At 50.2% G+C, this 21,442-nt stretch overlaps 10 protein-coding genes across 10 annotated transcripts; 5 read left to right on the top strand and 5 right to left on the bottom strand.

Moving 5' to 3' along the window:
- Positions 1 to 1,402: 1,402 nt before the first annotated feature.
- On the bottom strand, positions 1,403 to 3,091 carry N7443_001429 (SSH4 family protein; the record flags this gene model as incomplete). Its single annotated transcript, XM_056881485.1, has 3 exons — positions 1,403 to 2,202; positions 2,253 to 2,558; positions 2,611 to 3,091. 3 exons carry the CDS (start codon positions 3,089 to 3,091, stop codon positions 1,403 to 1,405), a joined length of 1,587 nt encoding a protein of 528 aa, XP_056746723.1.
- A 463-nt stretch (positions 3,092 to 3,554) lies between these two features.
- On the top strand, positions 3,555 to 5,202 carry N7443_001430 (aminopeptidase P family protein; the record flags this gene model as incomplete). Its single annotated transcript, XM_056881486.1, has 2 exons — positions 3,555 to 3,678; positions 3,821 to 5,202. The coding sequence occupies 2 exons, from the start codon at positions 3,555 to 3,557 to the stop codon at positions 5,200 to 5,202; spliced, it is 1,506 nt and encodes a 501-aa protein (XP_056746724.1).
- A 2,760-nt stretch (positions 5,203 to 7,962) lies between these two features.
- Positions 7,963 to 8,953, bottom strand: N7443_001431 (SDR family oxidoreductase; the record flags this gene model as incomplete). Its single annotated transcript, XM_056881487.1, has 3 exons — positions 7,963 to 8,210; positions 8,267 to 8,650; positions 8,704 to 8,953. 3 exons carry the CDS (start codon positions 8,951 to 8,953, stop codon positions 7,963 to 7,965), a joined length of 882 nt encoding a protein of 293 aa, XP_056746725.1.
- Positions 8,954 to 9,700: 747 nt separating this feature from the next.
- On the top strand, positions 9,701 to 10,442 carry N7443_001432 (SET domain-containing protein; the record flags this gene model as incomplete). The annotated part of the gene is made up of 3 exons (XM_056881488.1): positions 9,701 to 9,896; positions 9,945 to 10,279; positions 10,332 to 10,442. 3 exons carry the CDS (start codon positions 9,701 to 9,703, stop codon positions 10,440 to 10,442), a joined length of 642 nt encoding a protein of 213 aa, XP_056746726.1.
- A 378-nt stretch (positions 10,443 to 10,820) lies between these two features.
- N7443_001433 (Cyclic-AMP phosphodiesterase class-II) lies at positions 10,821 to 11,050 on the bottom strand (the record flags this gene model as incomplete). The annotated part of the gene is given in 2 exon segments (XM_056881489.1): positions 10,821 to 10,896; positions 10,914 to 11,050. 2 exon segments carry the CDS (start codon positions 11,048 to 11,050, stop codon positions 10,821 to 10,823), a joined length of 213 nt encoding a protein of 70 aa, XP_056746727.1.
- Positions 11,051 to 11,138: 88 nt separating this feature from the next.
- Positions 11,139 to 11,717, bottom strand: N7443_001434 (SRPBCC family protein; the record flags this gene model as incomplete). Its single annotated transcript, XM_056881490.1, has 2 exons — positions 11,139 to 11,363; positions 11,445 to 11,717. The coding sequence occupies 2 exons, from the start codon at positions 11,715 to 11,717 to the stop codon at positions 11,139 to 11,141; spliced, it is 498 nt and encodes a 165-aa protein (XP_056746728.1).
- A 632-nt stretch (positions 11,718 to 12,349) lies between these two features.
- On the top strand, positions 12,350 to 13,260 carry N7443_001435 (uncharacterized protein; the record flags this gene model as incomplete). The annotated part of the gene is made up of 3 exons (XM_056881491.1): positions 12,350 to 12,678; positions 12,731 to 12,977; positions 13,024 to 13,260. 3 exons carry the CDS (start codon positions 12,350 to 12,352, stop codon positions 13,258 to 13,260), a joined length of 813 nt encoding a protein of 270 aa, XP_056746729.1.
- Positions 13,261 to 14,933: 1,673 nt separating this feature from the next.
- N7443_001436 (uncharacterized protein) lies at positions 14,934 to 15,287 on the top strand (the record flags this gene model as incomplete). Its single annotated transcript, XM_056881492.1, has 1 exon — positions 14,934 to 15,287. The coding sequence occupies one exon, from the start codon at positions 14,934 to 14,936 to the stop codon at positions 15,285 to 15,287; it is 354 nt and encodes a 117-aa protein (XP_056746730.1).
- Positions 15,288 to 16,312: 1,025 nt separating this feature from the next.
- Positions 16,313 to 18,660, top strand: N7443_001437 (uncharacterized protein; the record flags this gene model as incomplete). Its single annotated transcript, XM_056881493.1, has 6 exons — positions 16,313 to 16,342; positions 16,411 to 16,495; positions 16,556 to 16,782; positions 16,856 to 18,139; positions 18,187 to 18,451; positions 18,506 to 18,660. 6 exons carry the CDS (start codon positions 16,313 to 16,315, stop codon positions 18,658 to 18,660), a joined length of 2,046 nt encoding a protein of 681 aa, XP_056746731.1.
- Positions 18,661 to 19,791: 1,131 nt separating this feature from the next.
- Positions 19,792 to 20,963, bottom strand: N7443_001438 (Zn(II)2Cys6 transcription factor domain-containing protein; the record flags this gene model as incomplete). The annotated part of the gene is made up of 3 exons (XM_056881494.1): positions 19,792 to 20,560; positions 20,626 to 20,723; positions 20,775 to 20,963. The coding sequence occupies 3 exons, from the start codon at positions 20,961 to 20,963 to the stop codon at positions 19,792 to 19,794; spliced, it is 1,056 nt and encodes a 351-aa protein (XP_056746732.1).
- Positions 20,964 to 21,442: the final 479 nt, after the last annotated feature.

Genomic DNA, 21,442 nt, shown 5'->3' on the forward strand with positions numbered 1-21,442 from the left:
CTCAAGATGTGGCGGAGGAAGATGCGGCCGAGCTGAAACGGGCAAAAGAAAAGTTGTGAATTGGACTGTTGTGAGGTGTCGCAGTGCAGACGCTAGTTCCTCATCGCATAGCTGCCGCGCGCCAGAAATAGAGAAATTTGCGGTCAGGAACCAAGCGTCAGAGCTATCGTGTCGCTAGCTCCGGACCATGCGTGTGATACACCTGGCGCAGGTTCGAGAGCGTAGTCGCAGATAAGCTGCGGCCTGGAGAGAATCCGCCCAGTGTGGACCTTCCCCAGCTTGTACCACCGCGAGGGGACGCCGTGTGCAGCGTCGGACAGGCACTAATGCAAGCTAACTCCAGCTGGCTGGCGCCAATTGGTAAAGGCTCTTATGTTTCGCGAGGTCGCTAGCGCCTGCAGAATCACCGGTGTGATGTACCGTGTGGCAATGTCTTGCGAATAAGTTTGGCTGAGGTGCGACTGAGAGATGATTGCGATATAGGCTTGGCTATCGGGACGGCGCAGAGACTGGTGAGACAGTGAGACAGAGAGAGAGAAGGGGGAGAGCTTGAGGTGAGACCTGGAAGAAAAGGAAAGATGCGGAGGGCGATCAGAGCTCCGGGGCGGTTTGGGGGCGGAACTTAGCGCATCGATCCACACTAACCAAAAGCAATCTGAATCGATCTCGTTGTCGCCTTTCTATTCTTTCCCTAGCGCGTTATTCTTCATGGCATTGTATAAGTCAAAGCTTGGCCAGGAATATTGTAGACGTGCTGGTGAGATATAATATTGTCCTTGAGGTCCATGACGTCGCCTACGCAATCCGATAATACTAAATACCATGTTCAGCACTATACAACTATCTCAAGGTGGTTATCACCAAGACTATAATTGCACCTTCATGGTTTTATACTATGTAGATTGATACGCGTCGTTTGAAACCGTCTACTGAAAGTCTTTTTGTTAAGAATCATGGATAGTATTTAAGCCAGATTCAATGAACGGCTATCAGTAAATGCTTGGACGGGCTTCCCGGGGTATTGAGGGTGTTAGATCACAAAATGTACAGAGCTGCCTCCAAGGGGTATGAAAGGCTAGAAAGACACCAAGAGCGAGAGGAAAGGCTAGCGATGGCCCCTTGTAGAACATGATTTCGTATGAGATCCACCTTTTGATCGCCTGGGAAAACAATGACTCAAACCCCTATTTCGTCCCACAGGTGTCTCCCCAAAAAAAGAAAGAAAAGAGATGTCCTATAAACCGGTCCTCCAAAGTTGCTATAACGCCAACCGTGAACTCGCTAATTGAAACGGCAAAAAAAAGATATGGTATAATGTTGTGTTCGTCCGTGGTCGGATCCGGAAAGAGAAACGTATATTCAAAAGCAGGGACGTATGAAAGTCGACGTATCGGACGTGCCCTCACTCATGATCTCTGAACTCCCGGTCAACCACAGCTTGGTAACTCGGCAGGCCCCGAGCATCTGGGTCGGGACTATCCGGGCGTTGTCTGTTATCTTGGCGTGTCCTTGCAGGGAACATCAGAGATGTGGACGCATCACTGCCTCGGCGACTGCTTCCTGGGCTCTCATACTCCGGAGGCAGAACATCGTCATCAGAAGCTCCAACTGCCACAGCAGGGCCGTCGACTTCTCCATCAGTGCCAATACGGCTAGAACCCTCGCCCGCATCCTCATTAGAAGGGATGTGGGCTAGCTGGGCAAGGGAGATTTCGGTCGGAGACCGAATTGGCCCGGGGCTGACCGCCTGAGGAAGTCCAATACTGGAGCTTCTCGCAGTGTGAGTCTGGTAAACGCGTTGGGAAATCTGGGCGGCGCTCTCTCGGCCCGATTCAAGCAAAATGCTGCCTTGTTCGCTTCCGTAGGGCGGGGGCGGAGCAAGGCTACCTGTCATTGGGGCCAACCCCCATTTCTTGACATTAGCCTCAATGAACACGAAGCCCATTTGGCCAAAGTTGACATGGATACTGCAGGGGCCATTGGCGCCGATGGTGGGAAATAGATTTTGTGAGCGATAGTTGTGGACGACATCCTCGAGCTTCTTGCCGTTGCGAGTAAAGAAAATGGCGCCTGATCGAGGCCGGTAGCCAACACCGATGACATCGCCTTGGAGCAGGGGTGGGCCGTACGGGGTCGGGATGAAGGGTTGGTTGTGTCTGCGGTGGCCGGTCGACTCGTAGGCAACAGACGTTTTGTGGAAGCCTAGACAGATTTAGCCGGATGTGGAATCAAAAAATTAACAAGGGACGTACCAGGCATGCGGAAAAGAGGGTATGGTTTCGTGGACAGGCCAACTCCAATCATTGTTGAATCGGGCTTATCATATATCTTGGCTTCCCAGTAGTAGACTTCGTTCTGCTTAGGAATGGGCAGGTTCGTTTGAACGCTACACTCAGAATCGAAGAACTCAATTTCGGTACGACCTTCCACAAAACAGTTTGCGATCTCCAGCTCGGGCTGGAATTCCCAGGCAGAGACACCTTTTTCTTGGATGGCGAGGAACTGCGACAGCGAGATATCGGTTGACATGGACTCGGGTGGATTTGACTGAACCCAGGCTGCGTCGAATGTCAGTACAGAAAGCATAAACATCGGTGTCCTAGGTATTACCTTTCGCTCTTAGGTACTCCGACCGCGACAAATCGTCCATGGACTCCAGGGCCGCTTCCTCCTCCCGCGCAAATGCTTGTTCGTCGTCATATTCACCTGGACGACCAATACGATCCAGCATAATCCGCCCGCGGCGAGTATACTTAAAAAAGAAGAAGATCGCTAGCACGACAAATGCGATAGCCGCCGAGCCAAAGGCGGACAAGATTCCAATCAGGATGCCTTTGCCGGTCGAGCCGGAAGATTCGCCACTCGTAGTAACCACGCGGCCAGCATCGAAGTCGGAGGACAGAGTTGAGATAACATGCTGGAGGTTTTCCTGGATCTGCTGTTGAGACAAGGATACTGGGGTTTGTAGAGCGGTTTGGACGGTCTGGGAGACGAGGCCGAGCGGTGACGTCGTCGGGTTGCCTATCACCGTTCTCAGTGTGGAGGGCAGGTCTGCGAGCGCACCGGGGCCCGATGCCTCAAGACCCTGCATCGTTCATTGACCGATGGGTGAAGCAGGAATGAAGAGAACTGGAAGAGAAAAAAAATCAAAGAACGGTGAGAGACCAAAGTGGGTTGTCTGAGGGCAGATGTAAGAAGAGGAGATAAGTGGGCGAAGGCGGCAAGTCCAAGTGACTTGGGTTATCTAAGACGTTTCCGGTGCCTGCACTGCGCACTGCCCTATGTACCTGACTCCTGGGTTCAGGCTGCTGGGTTCCGGATTCTAGAGTCTAGAGTCTCAATTCCAGTCTATTCTGCGCGACGAACTATCTCTTTTAAACTTCTCGGGCAAAGGAACCTGTCAAGTTTGCGAATGGCGGTATCCGACCGTAGAGGCCATCCCTACTCCGGATAAGCCTCTCTCTCCTACGCTCCTCTTTCCCCTCTCGCTCCCCTCGTGGCTCCTTACTTGGCCCTAGAAAGTGACCCCTCCCATCGCTTCGCCTACCCTCATAATGCGTGCAAAGGCCCCCGTTGCACCGCTCCCCTCCTTGGCAGGGCAGTCCGTCATGATCAATTCCGTCGACTCCTACCACATCCGCCTAGCCGTATCTGGCACCTCCTGCGATAAATACCCAGGTCAGTCTCCTTTGTCACGAAACCAGGAGAAGCTCCGCAAGGTCGAAATGCCCATTGTAGTCTACACCTCGCGGAGCGCCCTTCGGTTTACTGAAACCCGGCCATCATACCGACCCCGAGCTAAGCGCCCTTCCGTGTACAGCTAAGCAGCACGCGCGCAATGTCGCCCGCAAACTCGGTGTCTCTCATGGCCTAATCTTCCTCGCCGGGCAACCCACAATAAACCTGCGCGACTCCGATCAAGCGCGCCCGTTCCGACAGCGACGATATTTCTATTACCTCAGCGGCGTCGACGAGCCCGACTGCGCTCTTACCTACGATGTCGGCTTGGACAAGCTGACCCTCTTCGTGCCGGACTTTGATCTCCACCGGGCGATTTGGATGGGCCCGACCCTTGATCGAGAAGAGGCGCAAGATCGCTACGATGTGGATCGGGTTCAATACTACTCCTCCCTCCAACCGGAGCTGAAAGTCTGGCTGAGTGAGCGGGTCCCGAACAGCCTTCTTTATATGGTCCATGATTCAGAAAAACCGGAAGGTCTTCCGCAAGAGTTGCCATTGGACTCAGAGCAGCTCTTGCCCGCCATGGATGCAGCACGTGGCGTCAAAGATAACTATGAAATTCGGATGATCCGCCAGGCAAATAAGGTCTCGGCACTGGCCCATAGAAGTATTCTAGAGCGCATATCTAGAATGAAGAATGAGTCCGAGATCGAAGGTCTGTTTCTGGACACTTGCATCTCGCACGGTGCACGGAATCAAGCATATCAGATTATCGCTGCTTCCGGGCCTAATGCTGCCGTCCTCCATTACGACCGCAATAATGAATCTCTCCACAAGAAACCTCTTGTCTGTCTCGATGCCGGCGCTGAATGGAACTGCTACGCGAGTGACGTGACGAGGACTTTCCCGCTTACTGGCCAGTGGCCCAACCAATACACTAAGGACATCTATCACCTGGTCGAGCGTATGCAAGAAGAATGCATCAAGCGGATTCGAAGAGGCACTCGGTTCCTTTCTCTACACGACCTAGCTCATGAAATCGCCATCGATGGCCTGCTCAAGTTGGGCGTCTTGAAAGACGGTACGCACTCTGAAATTCGTGCATCCGGCGCATCCAAGATATTCTTCCCCCACGGCCTCGGTCACCACGTCGGTCTCGAAGTCCACGACGTCTCCGAGTCAGAGATCACAGCGCTTCATCCTTACTTGGACCAGTCCCAGTACGGACCAGTCTTGAACCAGTCCATTAGCCGTTCTCCTTGTACACTTTCTGCTCCTCTCCTGGAAGAGGGTATGATTGTGACAGTGGAACCTGGCATCTATTTCTCGCCTTTGGCTCTTGCCAATGCGCGCAAGCAGCCCTTTGCTCGATATATCGACTTCGATATCGCCCATAAGTACGTTTCCATTGGCGGAGTGCGCATCGAGGATGATATTCTCGTTACCGCTGACGGTTATGAGAACCTCACGACCGCGCCGAAGGGAGAAGACATGCTTGCCATCATTCGGGGATCTGCATAGAGCTGGAAAGTCCATTCCATGGTAATGTAGATTTCGTATGCAAGCAAGGGCCATTCGAGGACATAACTGGAATACCTAAAGATCCAAGCAACCACAATGATCACGTATCGGTTTTGTGGAGCTCAGCCGCTCTCGTACTTTCAAACTCTCGATAACCCTCTCAGCCACTCGCAGTCAATATACTACACAAGCGTCCTATGATGGTACAGCGAGTTATAAAATAGACAACATATATTACCAAACCCTTCCATCGAGAGCTACTTTTCACCTTTTTTTTTTTTTTTCAGAATCTTGTCTTTATTTGGTAACAGCTTTAGAGCTCAGGGTGATCCTTCAGTCATTCCTCCGATAGGCCCAATCTCGAGATCAAAATTATCAAAAATACCCAGGAACGACATTGGATCAAAGGAACTCGGATCATACGACTGATATGTCGATTCGGCAGACTCTGAGCGTTGCATAGATTGTAGGGATGGTTCCACTTAACATGAAGTTAATAAAATTCATCAATCGAAGGAGTCGAAAAACTTACCTGGGTTCACAAAATCCGTGGAATTATTTGTAGACTTGTTATTTCGTAGAGGTACTTGATCCTGTTTCTCTCGCTCTTCCCCTTCTTGCTTCTTATCCAAGTCTTTGATTAGACGTTCTCCTAGATCTGCCATAAGTGAAGCAGAGTAGAAACCCTCTCCTAATTCTCGAAGGATCGCACAGTTTGCAACTAACTGCTTCCGTGCCCTTGCCTGGAAGATAGCTGCTTTGCTTCGCTGGAGACTGTGCCAAGACACACGTAAAGAGAGGGCAACCGCGTATGGAATGATCGGAAATAATGATAATTGATTGTGAAACTCGTCGCCGACGATGTATGTGACTCTAGATGCCGAGAGACTTTGGCGTACATTTGTCTCTGACGATGGACGGGAGACACCATGCAGGTTTGTGGAATGACAAGACAAAATAGCAGCGGCATGATACAATACCTCTATTGTAGCTGTAACGGTCATTAGATCCCAAGGTCAATGAATAGTGTTCTGAGGTGGAGGGCCTTGCCTGTCAGATGCATGGGTATGCCAGTGGATGTGCCAACTTCCTGCAACAAATCCTCGAACGAAGGGAACACCCCTTTCCAAACACCATTTTCCGCGGGTCGATAAATCTCAATGGCCCGTTCCATGAGCAAGATTGTGCGTAGGAAAAGTTGAAAGCAGCCTTCTTGGGCGGCTATAGATAATAAAAGGTCGCGACCAAAGTCCTGCCGATGGAACTGCACAGGCCTTCCTAAACATGCCGAGTTGAGTATATCAAGCGCATAGAGACAGCAAAATAATCGGGTAGAAATTTGCTCCTTCTGCGAGGGCATGGATGAATGACAGCGATGGTGTAGACCTATAGTATGCGCGTGGCAGATAGCACGAGATAAAAGTTCTGCTGATTCTTGTCGGTCTCCAGAAAATTGCGTGAAGAGTGATGTCAATGATAAGGATTGAATCAACACCAATTTATCTCTCACTAGGCCTAATGCGATTGACGTGTTCATTGCATCCAAGAGACTCCGAGAGAAGTCGGCATGGGAAATCGCGACCGTGAGTAGGTTGAGATACTGCTTTGAATTCCGGTCAATACTGGCAGCAATGCAAACTGTCTGCGATAGAAGGATCCTTTCCGGAGACTTGCTGGGCATGGCTTGATAAGAGTCGAGATCTAGAACCGGAAATATAGGGTGTATGTTCTCCATATATATCCGAAGGAGCCCCTCCATATCATGAGGAGCTGGTAGTACACTCAAGCATTGATCTTCTAGATATGGTAGAAAGACCGAAGATATCAAAGGGTCAGGGCAAGAGATGAAGCTTGATCTTGGCTTCTTGACCGCGAGTTGTGAATATGCATTCCTCGCTGGCAACCAAACGCCAAGATCATGCCGCCGAATTGCTCCAGGGTTCGAATCAGGGCTTGCTGCAATCAAGAAAGCTCCTTCTGGATCCATATTACCAACGAACCAAGATTCACCATCGACGCGAGCTCCTGGACCTTGTAGCTGGCTATTCGATTGCGTGGCCCCAGCTGTGTCGTTGGTGTTTCCAGAACTTGTGGTAACTGAGACCTCTTGTCCGGCAGCCGGAGAGGATGTATCATTTACTGTCGTGTTCCGAGGTGATTGTTTCTCAGGCACGCGGGGAGCGAGCCTAGGGCCATGGGCACAGCGCCGTTTGCGCTTGCGGCAATGCTCGCATGCTCGGCGGGTTTGTTTGCGATTGGAGGGAAGGCCCTCAGAATCATTCGCAACAAAGGTGAAAATCTTCTCTCGATCTGCCATTTCGGAATACAACGTCTGATCCCACTGTGTATTCCTCAGAAAAGTTCGGGATGAGACTGGACTTGACTATTCCGCCCCACTCCTAGCGGAACTTCCTAGTTAGGAGGCTGGACCGCACCTAAGCTTGTCTATGGGGAAAGATCAGCCAATGCCCCTCCATTGCTATATAGGCCCAAAACAGCTCCATAAAGTAAACTCCCAACTCTGGAAGACAACGCATATGTTCCAAGGATATCCCCGACTGCGTACATCATGAATAGACCAGAGAAAACTTCGGAGGCTTCTATTTATGTGAAACTATTCACCAGGAAGGTGATTCTTCGGAATCATTGAATGCAAGGCTATCTAATGCGAGCTATTTGTTCGAAAATCACTCTTCCGTGCAATGTCAAGCTCACAGCTTTCCAGGTATCTCAAAGCGAGAGCTGAGCTTCTTAGCGAATTCAAGGCAGGGTATAACCTCCATCAACAATGAGATCGGCGCCAGTTGTATAGCTCGAGGCAGAGGAAGCAAGGTACAGATAGGCTCCCTTGAGTTCCTGGGGCAGACCTTCACGACCCATTGGGATTTTATCCTTCCAAAGACTCTTGGTCTCATCAGGCACAAACGTGGAAATCTCGGTCGCGATGTAGCCCGGAGAAACGGTGTTAGCGCGGGCAAATCGAACCCATTCCACGGCAAGAGACTTGCCTATGGGGTAGTTAGCAGGCATATCTCAACTTGGCAAATTGGCAATAAAAACATACAAAGGTGGATGACTCCGGCTTTAGCTGCATTATATGCAGCCTGAAGTTGAGGAACGTTGACAATATGACCACTCATTGAGGCAGTGGCCACGAAGCTGCCGTACGTGAAGCCGGTGAGTGGCTTTCCGAAGATATCTGTATTCTCGGTTTTTTGTCGTTTCCAGTGAGCAGCAGCAGCCCTTGCACAATAGTAAGTCCCATCCAGATCTGTCTGAGTCACATTCGCGTAGTGGTCAAGAGGGGCGTCCACCATAGGGCCCTTGGTCCATGGAATTCCGGAGTTTGCGATGAGGATATCCAGACGACCTCTGAATTCGCGAACGCATAGCTCTAGGGCCTCTTCAACGTTGCGGCTGTCCTTGATATTGACTTGGTATGCTCGGCCTGAGGGACCATGATTAGCAAATACTTGACGTGGCAAGAAAGCCATGACATACACTGAACACCATACTTTTCCTCGATCTGCGTGGCTTCTTCAATTGCCTTCTTGTTTGTGTTGTACCAAATAGCAACATCTGCGCCAGCTTCTGCGAGAGCATGTGCTACACTAAGTCCGATGCCAGAAGCTGCTCCAGTGACAACAGCAGTTTTACCCTTCAATGAGAACATCTCCATCACGCTGGATTGTCCTGTAAAGGTGTTGTTATCGTGGCGAAAGTTGCCCTTCACAATTGGTAATTCCGCCATTGGATAAGATTGTTGTAACTAAGCGAGGGATCGAGAAGGCTTTCTTTCAACGCGATCGAAGTCCGTTGCAGGAGGGGTAAATAACAACACTTGGTGCCATTAAATAGGTGAAATTGTTCCTTATCCACTTTGGCGGAACATCATCCAAACAGGCTCCCGCCGCATTTGCGGAGGCGGAACTTCCTTACTAGGAAATGCGCCTTATCCCTATGATTCCTCGCAATGTGATTATAGAATCTGTTCTTTTCGAAGGGCCAGGGAACCTTTAGGGACACCACAAAACTCGATATTTAGTGGCAAATGGCGCAGGTGAAGGATATGTGTCAGCCCTAAGGATCAGGCCTTCGGAACGGAATATACTGACACCAGACCTACGCCACAAAGTCTTATCTATATAGGAACAATGCAGCGGACGCACTGATACAAGAACATGTCAATGAGAAGTCTTGCATCATATCTCACACTTAGCCTTCTACGTACATACAGAGCGACCGCAATAGTACCGTATCTTATACGAAACCACCTTATTGTATCTCCATACCTCAACGTCCATCCTGAAAAATGTCCGCATGGAAACTCCGCAAACTCCGCATGCCTTGGAACGCCCCATTATTCGCAGTCCCTACTCCGCAGTTCTATCAGAAATTCTATATACTCTATAATTCAATCAAGACCTATATAAGGGCCTCTGAAATCCCCCAATTTCTCATGATCACAACAATCATAGATGTTTACCCTACCTTGACCATGGCGATCATTGAACTTATATTTCCACGCGTGAAGACCGATCCTGCGACATTGGAAACATTGGAGAAGGACTGGCCAACTTTGAGTAAAGGATTGACCCATCCGAATCCCGGTCTACTTCATGCATTTCGAGGATGGGTTTTGACGGAAGATGGGAAGGATGTCAGAGAGAGACATCATGAATTTCTTCTCTTTGGTGAGCATACATATTGGCTGACCTCTGAAAATTTCTAATACTGTAAAGAATGGAACGCGGCGAATTCATTTCATGACTTCGTCGGCTCTGAGCAATTTGCGGCATTCGCTAGCTCAGTCAGACCTTTGGTGACCGGACCGCCCACTCTGCAACTCTTCGAAACGAGCTTTTCTCCAAAGGATGCAGCCTCGGCGCCTGTGGTTCAGATCATTCGTACACAAGTCTCCAGCTTGGAAGATGCCGCGGCCTCACTGCAAGTCTGGAAGAAGATGTATAGTCTTCTCGTCAGTGAGGGAGGGGGCCGAGCTTGTGCAACCTTCGGCACTAGTTTGAATCTAGAAGAAACCACCATTGTTGGTATTATCGGATGGCTGAATCTGGAGGTAAGACCTGGAATCGAATTGCCAGCTGTAGACGTTATGCTGACCGAAGCAGGATCACAACCGAGCGTCCTGGGACGGTGATTTCCTGAATTATTTGAATACTCTCAAGTCATTTGGGCGGGTCTCGAGCATCACCGTCGATATTGATGCAATGGAGATGTAGAGTTATCTATAGGAATAGCCAATTCTCTGGCTCTCTTACTTTAGAGATTTAACCATTACAAATTTACTCCCTCTCGTCATTACCTTAGCTATAAAGCCGAAAGCCGTACTGACCTTCTACTACTTTACATTATGGTGCGATGGGCACAAGTAAAGTTAGATGGCATTCAGACATCCAAAACGTGGGCTAAACATCTCGAGGTATCCAAACACTCGCTCAATATCAGTGGGCTTCCACGTATTGCCGGATGCCATCCTTTTAGACATAGCACCAGATATTTTTCTCGTGTCTCATACCACTAGTCAATGCGGGGTCCATAACATCCAAAGCCGTAATACCATACAGATCAATCATGGGTGATTCAACGGCCACTTTAAATTACGCCCGTGGCTTACAGTCGGTATCTTTTTCCAGATCCTCTGTGTTCTGCTCGGTTGGGGTTTCATGAGCAACCCTTGAGATCGCGATCACAGAAGGGAGCTCTTTGCGTTCCCTTTAAGGGGCTGAAGACGGAAGAGGCGAGTCAAGAACCGATTCCAAAGAGTCCGGCGTGACCATGAGGCAGACAGAAGTGGCATATCCACGAGAGATGAACTTAAGAAGCTCATCCGCGGTAATAGAATTTGGTAATATAGTACTAGGTTTAGCTCAGTGTTACTGCAAATCCAGAACATCAATAAGTTCCTCTTGTCTCGCTCATAATCTATGCTCTTCTGCCAATTTTCTCAGCGCTCTGATTGTTCCTTGAACCGAAGACACCGCAAGTTTCATATGGTCATCCCGGGCCATTTCCGCCTCCTTTGTCTTTGGTTCAATATCAAAAAGCTTCCATTGATACGTAAAAGTCAGGTATAAATCCTGACCAGGCCCCTCCGACAAAGCATTCTGGATAATCGACCCGTCAGGTAGAGTGAAGTGACTCTGTTCTTGAATTAGCTAAGAGTCGACGAGAAGGGTCCCTTTGAATGGCTATTCAAAGATTCAAGGATTGTAACTCCCTACCATGATTGGCCTATACAATCTGCACTCTTCTCTGATCCATTTTCCTGCCATAGGAGATTCGCGGAGATCAGATGCTACATGGGCTTCTCTGAGAATATAGGAACCATCGTCCCGTTCTTCAATAACTCGTGAGTTATCGAAAGATGGAATAAAGTCTTGAGGACATCGAGCCTTCAATTCCAAGCCTTTCCAGATTTGTTCTCGAGTTAAGGTTGGAATGCAAGGATCAGAGCAGTTGACTGGCTCGGTATAGGCGACGTTAAGAGTAATCATTTCGGCGATTTAGAAGAGACTTCATGCAACCAATGGAGTCAGAAATTATCAAAACACTTTTACTTAATAAAGAGACTAGGAACCTCATTATATAAGGCCTACGGTCGGATACCTCGGGAACTTCGGTCTTTCACTGTGGCCGAATACCGATTTCCAACCACGTGATGAAAGTAAATATGCAGAAGGAATGAGACAAAACTCATAGATTCCAGTAATGGCCCTCTCGTCATTTTTGAGACTACCGTCTGCACCGTAGAGGTGTTGATCAGCCTCCTCAAATAGAATGGTAGCGTCGATTGGCCATATAACTTCTCTTAGGGGAATGGAATGGACTAACAAGCCGAATGTCGACCTCTTCACAGATTAAAATTCGAATTCGGCTTCGGCTTCGTATACCAATGCCGATCAAGTAAACTCGGGATTAGTGCGTACAGGAAATGTGATCATTTCCTCACTTGGTGGTTAATTCCATGTGGTGCTTAAGGGCCCACCGAGTTGTGCACTCGCACCAGATTTGAGACTCGCCGACACGCCTCCATCTTGTCGATCACCTTGAAATGGTCGACTTCCACACAACACGGTATTTTGCATGACCGCTGCTTTGCACACTTGCATTCCATCGCTGCACAGCCATGCCTATGATCAACATGGAGTCAACCACGCTGTCCACCGTTAAGAATGTGGATACAGAACTCGTGTTCTGGCACCGGCCGGAAGATATGAGCGTGGTCTCGGACTTTACCAAGGACAAGCCCGAGGAATGTATGCCAGCTATGAAGGCGCTGGACGAGAAGCATCCCGTTCAGGTGCAAGATATCCGAGGCCAGGAGGGCCGATTCACCTTGGGCCAGAACGGATTCCAATATGTTCACCACGACATACTTGGGTTTGACAAGGCTTCAGACTCGACACATGTAGAATCAGTCATCATTCCCGAGATGGAGAAATTGGTTCAACAAATGTAGGTGCCCTCAGATACTGAGATGTGGATCACTCACTGATCCAAAGGCCAGAACTGACGCAACAAGGACAATCACCTTCACCCACCGAGTGCGATGCTTCGCAGATGATTCAGCCATGCTGGCGAATAATCGCGCACCAGCGCACATCGTACATTCCGACTTCACGGCAGCCGGTGCCCTGTGTCATCTCAGGTCAGTAGTTCAGGACGCTGAAGAGCGACAGCGTCTCCTTGAAGGCCGAGTGCAAATTATCAATGTCTGGCGACCTCTGAAGACCATCGAAAGAGACCCGCTAGCCGTCTGCGACTGGGAGAGTCTAGACTGGCGACAAGACCGCATTGCAGAACCGTCTGGTGCTCCCCACGGGATGGAATGAGTTGGGCAAGTACGCGTTCAACCCGAGACAGAAGTGGTATTATGTGGGTGGACAGCGGCCCCAAGAAGCGCCGATTTTCCGGCAGTTTGATAGCCAGGAAGATCAGGGAGGTATGACGTTGCCTCACACGGCTTTTGTGGATCCTTCTTCGACGAGTGGTCCTGCAAGGGAGAGCATTGAGATCAAGATGTTTGCCTTCATGTAGGCCCACGTGTTAAATTGACCTGGTTTCAGGGGAACCTGATCTGGATGATTACGAGTGTTTCATGACACATGTGGTTCATCGTGGCTTCTGGTGGAGTAAGACTGGAGAGTGTTGTGGGGACTAATTCAAAATTTTCCTGTCTGTCTCCTATTTATATTCACAAACGAACATTGAGCCCCTATTAGCTCCAAGACACTGGAGGGCAGCGGTACACTACCCTGCCGACCACGTGCAGTCCTGGGTATCGAAGGGTTGGCAAAGAGGGAACATTTGCAAGATGGTTTACTGTTTGTGGTTTTGACTCTAGATGCCCTATGGCGAATCAGAATACGGAAGCAGCCTTTTCTTCATTTAAATCTAGACTCTTTTTTGATACGCAGCCCTACAGTAATGAAGGCGTTGAATGAGTGTGATCTGCGAGCCCCATCTCCTTCTCCTAATATTTGGATAGGTAATCATTCATTTGTCAGATCATGCAATGACTTAATAATGTGGAGCGCAAGTAACAGATCTTGCAAGTTTCAAGTATTTATAATAACATTCTAAGCGTGGTAGTCGCATAGTCAGCGCGAGGAAAGTGGTGAAATCATCCATTCCAAAGGGTTGAGAAGGTTAGAGACGAAGTATTGGTCAATGGTATATTCCTGAGCGGCAGCGGCCCCGGGTATCGCCGATCTTCAGTTTGACAGGCAGAGGCGGAATAGGCATGCCGCTCGCCTTTCAACACCCCTATTCCAGCGGGCCTGCAAGGGGGAGCGTCGAGACCGAAATGTTTACCTGTCGACCCACGTGTAGTCCGTAGAAATCGACCAAGTTTCAGGAGAGTCTGGACTGGCCAGGCAAGGAATGTTTCAGCAAGGACTGCATGGTTGCGTGGTCAGCGTGGTGTGCTCATCCCTTGCTCAAGGTTCGAGAAGACTCTCGGAATTCAATGCGAAAATCTGAAATAAATCGACCTACTTTACGTTTTGAGCTAATGACTAGTGAGTTAGTGTGTCGATGTATTTTCAGTGATTTGGGTCTCGGAGTCTGGCGAGTGTCTCCGAGATTGATGGCCAATGCTTTTTTTTCCCCTTCTTTTTGCCTTTTTTCTTTTACTTGAAAAGGCACAGCCGGGTGAGACCACGCATTCCCGTATTCCCGTGCCTCCATAGCCTGATGCGAGCTCCGTTTCGGTCCGCACGGCAAAGCCGCCGGCGTCGGACTTCGAATTGGCCGATCGAACATTTTGCGTCATTCCTGGATGCTTAGGCAGCGAGTCTGACGCATTCCAGGCCGCAACGTAATGCCCAATCGCAAAAATCACCTCATTGAATGTGGGAGGACTCGGTCGGTAGAGCCGAGATTCCAAATGGCTTGGTTAAATCGCGCGATGGCTAGAGCGTCAGTGAGCCGATGATCTGACGCATGGAAGCACGCCTTTCAGGGGGACTAGTGCAAGGGTTTGGCGCCATTTTTTAAGGCCATTTGGTGATCTGCCGAACTTTGCGAGGTTCCACTGTGGGTCCGTTATTTTTTCCTTACGTGACTCACGTCAACCGACTCATACCCCGTGGTTGTCAGTCCAGATATAAAGCTGCCTCACCCCGTAGATCTTCCTCTCCCCATCTCATCCTTCCCAGGGGTGAAGGTCGCTCCTTAAAAGTTCTTGCTTTTATTTTCAATGCTTGAGGATGGGTCAGAGACACAACCGACGCCGAACGCGCCCCCGTCATCACTCCAATCAAGAAACACCGGTCAATCAAGCTACTAGCTTACCGGCAATTGCATCGCCTGTCTTGAGCCAGTCCAACATACACGCCAAATCATCGGTTGCATGCATTTCACCTGGATCTCCGGCGCCAGCGACCCTCGCCCCAACCTGGCAATATGGGTATACCGCATGGCAGATCCGTGAAACTCAGCAGAAAACTGGTGGAATGGAGGCCGCACAGTACCGTCTGTTTGGCGGCGAGCCGGGCGACGATCTGAGCCTCTGCTATCGCATGCTGGAGTACTTTGGTGGACTCGACTTCATCGACTCGTGAGTAGCCCTTTTTTCTGCAGTCTTTGAATCGTTCTGACAATTTATTAGGAGACGAGACTGCACCCTTGGAGATTGAATGCTCGGATATGTCTGGATTTCCCAGTTTCCAGTGTTTTCCAACCCTAACAAAAATCAAAAAATCATGAAACGCCTTTTCCGATTGCGATGATTCACGATCAACAACCAAAAAACACCGCCGAAATTGGCCATAGGACCCAGCATCCTACGCCAACCCGCACCACAAACCGACTGACGCATTGAACGCCAGATCACATGGACTACCCGGGTCCCCGACTTGAAGCAATGAAGATGCCCTGCATTGGATTGGTCCTTTACACCCGGCCATGTGGATCTTGGTCTGCGATTTCGCGACCCGCGAATGAGTCATGACTCTCCCGCGTGACTCCAGGTTGAGTTCGCGTGCAACTTTTAGTTTGGCGCTTGAGTGTCCCTGGATGCACGCGGTGAGTAACATGACTTGCTTGTATTCACGCAAATCTGTTCTGTCACAACCTCACCAGATGAGGAAGTGGATTGTTCCTGTACATAGCGAGGACTTCGGCGGACACATTTGTTCGATTCACTTCGGTACACCTTGTTAATAGCTTAACACTCGGAGCTTGAATATATACAATTATATCAAATAATATCTTCCACTTAGACGACAGGAGAAAGCCATAGAATGCCCTGCATAAGTGGTTACCACTAGTTCGTAGTTAGAAACCCTGAAGAGTCAGGCAAATGCACAGTTGTCCTCTGCTCACCGCTTTCCTGCACAAAGAGACAAATTTCCCCATCGGGAAGGCGGTGGCGTATTCTTGAGGACACGGTCATCACCAGATCACGAAGTGCAATGCTCCCTACCTCGCTCCTTTGTTGCTTCAGGGCCATGATTCTGGCTCCCGTTTGAGATTCTTTTTGCTTTCTTTTGACTACTTGTGCCCAGTCCGAGTAGCCCTCATCTCTGCACTCTACGATCTTTTAATTACGCGGCGGCAACCGCTGTCGCCCTGAACACGCCGCAGCATGTCGTCAGACTATACCTATGATGAGCAGGTGGGACTTTGAAACTGATATGGTGTCATGGAGAGATTCGCTGACATCCGTGCTTTGTGCGCGTCCAGGGTCAATTCTTCCCCTTCTTCATCTTGACCTTGACCGGCCTGGTCACCCTTCCTCTCACCTATAACCTCCTCCGACCCAGCAAAGGTGAGCTTGCGTGGATCCATTGATTTTGGAGGTTCGTCTGCTAAACTCTCTCCCTGACAGAGCTTGAAAACACCGCTCCCCGCATCAAATCCGATTTCAAACCTCAACATGCCGAACTTGTCGAGGCACAGAAGCGCAAGCGTCTGCGCAAGGAGCGCCGAATCAAGCGCATTATCACCGTGATTCTCGGATACGTGGTCATGGCCTGGATGGTCTATTTGATCATGGTCACGGCCCGGACCACCACCAAACTTTATGACCCGTACGATATTTTGGGCGTTTCAAGGGTACGTTGGCTTTTTGGAGCACGAGCGTGGGAAAGCCTCGAAATATTCAAATCTAACAAATGATCTCATACAGAGCGCCGACGAGAAAGCTATTTCCCGACACTACAAGCGCCTTTCCCTCATCTACCACCCCGATAAAATCCGACCCGACCCCGCCAAGAACGAGACCATCGAGGATTTGAACGAGCGCTTTGTGGAGCTCACCAAGGCTTACAAGGCTCTGACCGATGAAGAGATCCGCAACAACTATCTGCAATATGGCCACCCCGACGGCAAGCAGAGCTTCAGCATCGGCATTGCTCTCCCCAAGCTCATCGTTATGGATGGCAATGGAAAGTATGTGTTGTTGGTTTATGGAGCCCTTCTGGGTGTTCTTCTGCCTTACATTGTTGGCAAGTGGTGGTATGGCTCTCAGCGCTACACCAAGGAGCGTGTTCTGGTCGCCAGTGCCGGTAACATCTTCCGTGAATACAAGGAGGATATTACCGATGGTGGTATCATCAATGCCTTGTCTTCTGGCGAGGAGTTCAAGGATATGCTCAAGGGCGCTCAGGCTGAAGCTGGTCTCGCGAAGCTAGAAAGGAACGTTCTGTCAGACAAATGGGCTTTCCTCTCTCCTCAGGATCGGGAGGCTATCAAGCAAATGGACAACACCACTCGACGAAAGGCCCTGGCCTTGTTGTGGGCTTACTTGGGCAGAATTGATCTTGGCGATGCTACTCTTGACGCGGAGAAGTACGAGGCCGCTCCTATTGCTCTCTCCTTGGGCGAGGCCTTTACTGCGATCTCTCTGGCCTTCGGCAACCTTCGACCGATCATCGGTTCTTTCACGGCTTCTCAGAACTTGATCCAGGCACTGGCTCCTGGCGCGTCCCCGCTTATGCAACTCCCGAATTTCAACGACGCCGTGGTTAGGGCCGTGGAAGGAGAGCACACCAAAGAACACATCACAGTTCAGCAGTTCATGAAGATGCCCGAGCAACAACGGCTGGGCCTCACCGTGGGCGCTGGTCTTCTTTCTGAGAAGCAGTACTCTGATGCCATCACTGTTGCACAACAATTGCCAGTCCTGGATGTTTCCAGGGCGTTCTTCAAGGTCATGGGCGAGAAGGTCATCACTCCTAGCAGTCTGGTACAACTGGTTGTGAAGGCTCGCTTCATTCCCCCTGGCTGCACCGAGGTGCCGGCCGTGAACGAGCTGGATCTCGAGGATATTGACCCTGATGAGGATGATCTTGACGCTTTGATGGGCCGCAAGCCGGCCAAGAACCGCGCCACCAAGCTCGTCGACGGCAAGAAGGTCGAGAACAAGGTCGAAACCATCCAACCCCCCTCGCCCACGCCCCGTACTTCGCCCGTGACCACTCCCCCCGCTGGCACATCTTCCTGGCCGACGCCAAGCAGGGCAAAATGGCTGTTCCACCATTCACATTTACGACATTCGACAAGCCGATTCTCGACGAGGCCGGCAAGCCCACATTCAACGTTCAGACCCTCAAGATGCAGTTCCAGGCTCCTCCGCAAGTGGGCGACTTCACCTTCGTCATGCATATGGTCTGCGACAGCTACCTAGGCCTAGACACCAAGATGGAGATTACACTGCATATTGACGATCCTGCCACGGCAGCAACCGTGGATGAGGAGGACGAAATCAGCGAACCCGACGAGGGTAAGTCTTTTTTTTCGCCTCTCTGTACTTTTCCCCCGCTAACCTCCCTTCTAGACTCCATCGCTGGCCAGATGCACGCACTCAAGACCGGCCAACCCCCGAAGAAAAAGACCAGGAAGTCTTCCGACTCCTCCAGCGAGGACAGTGACACCGACGGCGACGCAGGCGATGCCAGCGACACCGACACAGAGACGGAAGATGAGGATTGATCCTCGTCACCATCGTTGACGGATTGTACTACGGTCCAGTGCAACACAGCTTCATCTAGGAATGTTTCTATTTTTCTTGTCCCATCGGGTATCCGGCGTGTTCGTGTTCGTGTTTCTGCTTTTCTTTCCCCCCCCCCCTCTCACCTATATCTAGGGTTAAGGTAGTTTGGCTTTACCATGTATTTCTCCTTTTCTTTGCTTGCATGCTCACATATCGCATCCGTCCAACGCCGGAAATAGACGGGGGAATACAAAAATTTATTTTCTCTTCGAAGATTTAAATGTCCGTCGTTCAGACTTGTCCATACATCGATCGCGGCGAAGGTCTCTGTATTCCCTTTCTGGGATCTTTGCGCCGCTCTGTATCACGTAGTGACTCTCATCGCGCACGATCGTCAGTGCCCGTGTCTCAATTGTTCCAATGTCCAAATGTTGGTTTTCTCGATCGGCTCTCTGGGGCGATGCTGGGATTCGGTGGAGCTGAGGACTTCCGTGCTGGATATTCCCTTGGCTGGGTTCTTTCTTCTTACGGCATGTAGCTGGAGCGTTATGCTAGATTGGGTATGGAGTGCGCGTACCGGGGGTCCCAGGTTTGGATATTCTCCGAATGGGGTTTCATCAATCCAAGTTTCATTGATGCTCGTCATATGTACTGGGACTAAAATTTATCTATAACACCCCTCTAGCTTTCCAGGTTGTGACCAAAGTAAAAGCAAGTCTATAAACATGGAAGAAGGATCTACCTGCGCTGGGATTGAAGGGCCTAAATTACGACGTATTGAGTATCTCCGCTAGATTTGAGATAGGAAAAACAAGAAAGAATATCGATATGGTCAAGGGCATGTCTAGAGCATGTGCCTGGCATTTTCCAATGCATGACCTGCTTTGTCGTCTGGGTGACACCCTGAACATATGGGCATAGGTATTGGGTAAAAATTCTAATCTCAATCTCCTGCTCCAATATGAATACCCTTACAGAAAGGGTGGTATCCGGGATAGGATTCTGTGTGGAATATAAAGAAGAGATGGAAAGTGAGAATTATGAGTAAGAAGGGAATGGAAGGGAAGTGAAATGAAGAAATGCTGCTCAGCAGTCAAGTCCAAACAAACCAGGAACTCCCATGTCGGCATCTATCCCGAGGGGAAGTTCCAGCCTGGAGTGAAGCCAGGGTAGAAGGGGGACTCTTGGGGTTGAAATTGGAAGTCGCCAAGGATGTCATTAGACATATTGCTTATAGGATGACTATGTGTCTCCAGCATGATACCAGTGTGCATTCGAACGGCAGACTTGGATTCTTGATGATCTTGCGCGTTGCAACTTCCGTCAAGGAAATAGGCGAACGACTGATTATGTGGTTGTCCGTGGGAGACAGCGGATTTAGTAGTCACGTCAACATGGGGCGAGTTCTCATTCGATGCTAGATCCGGGGCACTGATAGAGGATCGTGGCATGGCGATTATCTCTTGGTATCCAGCATCTGCATAGTTATATGGGGCCTGCTGAACAGACTGCATATCCCACTGCCAGCTAGAGTCACTGCGCGCGGTCATAGGAGTTGACATTGGGTTGCAGACGGATGGTCGGGACATCGTCATTAGAGACGGCTCTGGAGGCGTAGCAGGCTCAGGGGATGGGTCTGCTGTGGCGCTACATTCGGTGGACGTGGACAGTAACCGGAGGTATCTCAGATCCTCGGAGTCTTCGTCGGGCTCGTCTGCGTTCTCCTCGGCTTGCTTGATCAGCCCTAGTCGGTCAAGAATGGCATGTGTCAGAGGGTGGCCGTCCGGTGCTTCCGCTAGCGTTTCGCCCGGGAAGCCTTCTTTGTTGACACAGAGTCCGTATACTTTCTGCAAGGCTTTGACTACTAGCGAGTGGTGCGATTCAAGCATCTCAACAAATCTGCAGGCCATATATTACAGTCAGCATTCCGGCTGGATCTCAAGATTAGGAATAGCTCAGCTCACCCTCGGGAGTACACCTTGGTCTGCGTAGCCTTTCTCTCGCGAAAAAGGCATGGGTGATTGTATACTGAGCAGCGGTTACAGGGTTGTTTCCCATCACACTGCAACAATCAGTCGCTATGTCTCGAGAACGTATATAGCGCAAAGCAAACCTTTGTCTTCTTAACGCGGCACCGGTCACACGCTTTCAGGACATGCTTGCGCTTGACCCGAAACACGCGTTGGTCTCGTTTATCCTCGCCCGTCCGCGGGCGATGCTCCAACTCTGATAATGAAGCCACAGCAAAGTCATCAATCGTATGAGAATAGCCCTTGGGGCGAAGCTTAGGTTGCCACGACATGGTATCTGCAGTCAATCCCCGCGTAGCGCAGGCGCTCGAGTAAGTGCAAAGAATAATGGGCAGGTGGAGACGAGGGAAGAAAACGAAAGTTGAAGCTTGTGCCAGCAAAAAGAATCAAATCGAGCAGGTGGGGTGAGTGATATGGAACCTCAAGAGAGTTCAGCCGCTAGGGTTGATATCATTGATTATCAACGTGTGTTGCAGAGGACCGGGGCCAACCCCCCTCCTCGCCCCGCATCAGCACCGTTGGATGATCATACCCCACGACAGAGGGAGACGGTATAGATACCAGAGGTACCAGAGGGTGACGTGGAGCGGTCTGTCAGAATATCAACCGGTGCAGCCGTTCAAGTGTCTCGCGACATTTTGTGGCTGTGGTTGGTACGAGGCAGGGATCCCCGCGCGTCAAGTGGAACCGAGGGAGGACAGGCAAGACAAGGGAAATCAGGACACCAGAAGGATTCTGAACGCACGCACTT

The sequence above is a fragment of the Penicillium atrosanguineum genome (assembly GCF_028827265.1).
Source record: "Penicillium atrosanguineum strain IBT 20685 chromosome Unknown utg000001l_segment0_segment0, whole genome shotgun sequence".
Taxonomy (NCBI): domain Eukaryota; kingdom Fungi; phylum Ascomycota; class Eurotiomycetes; order Eurotiales; family Aspergillaceae; genus Penicillium; species Penicillium atrosanguineum.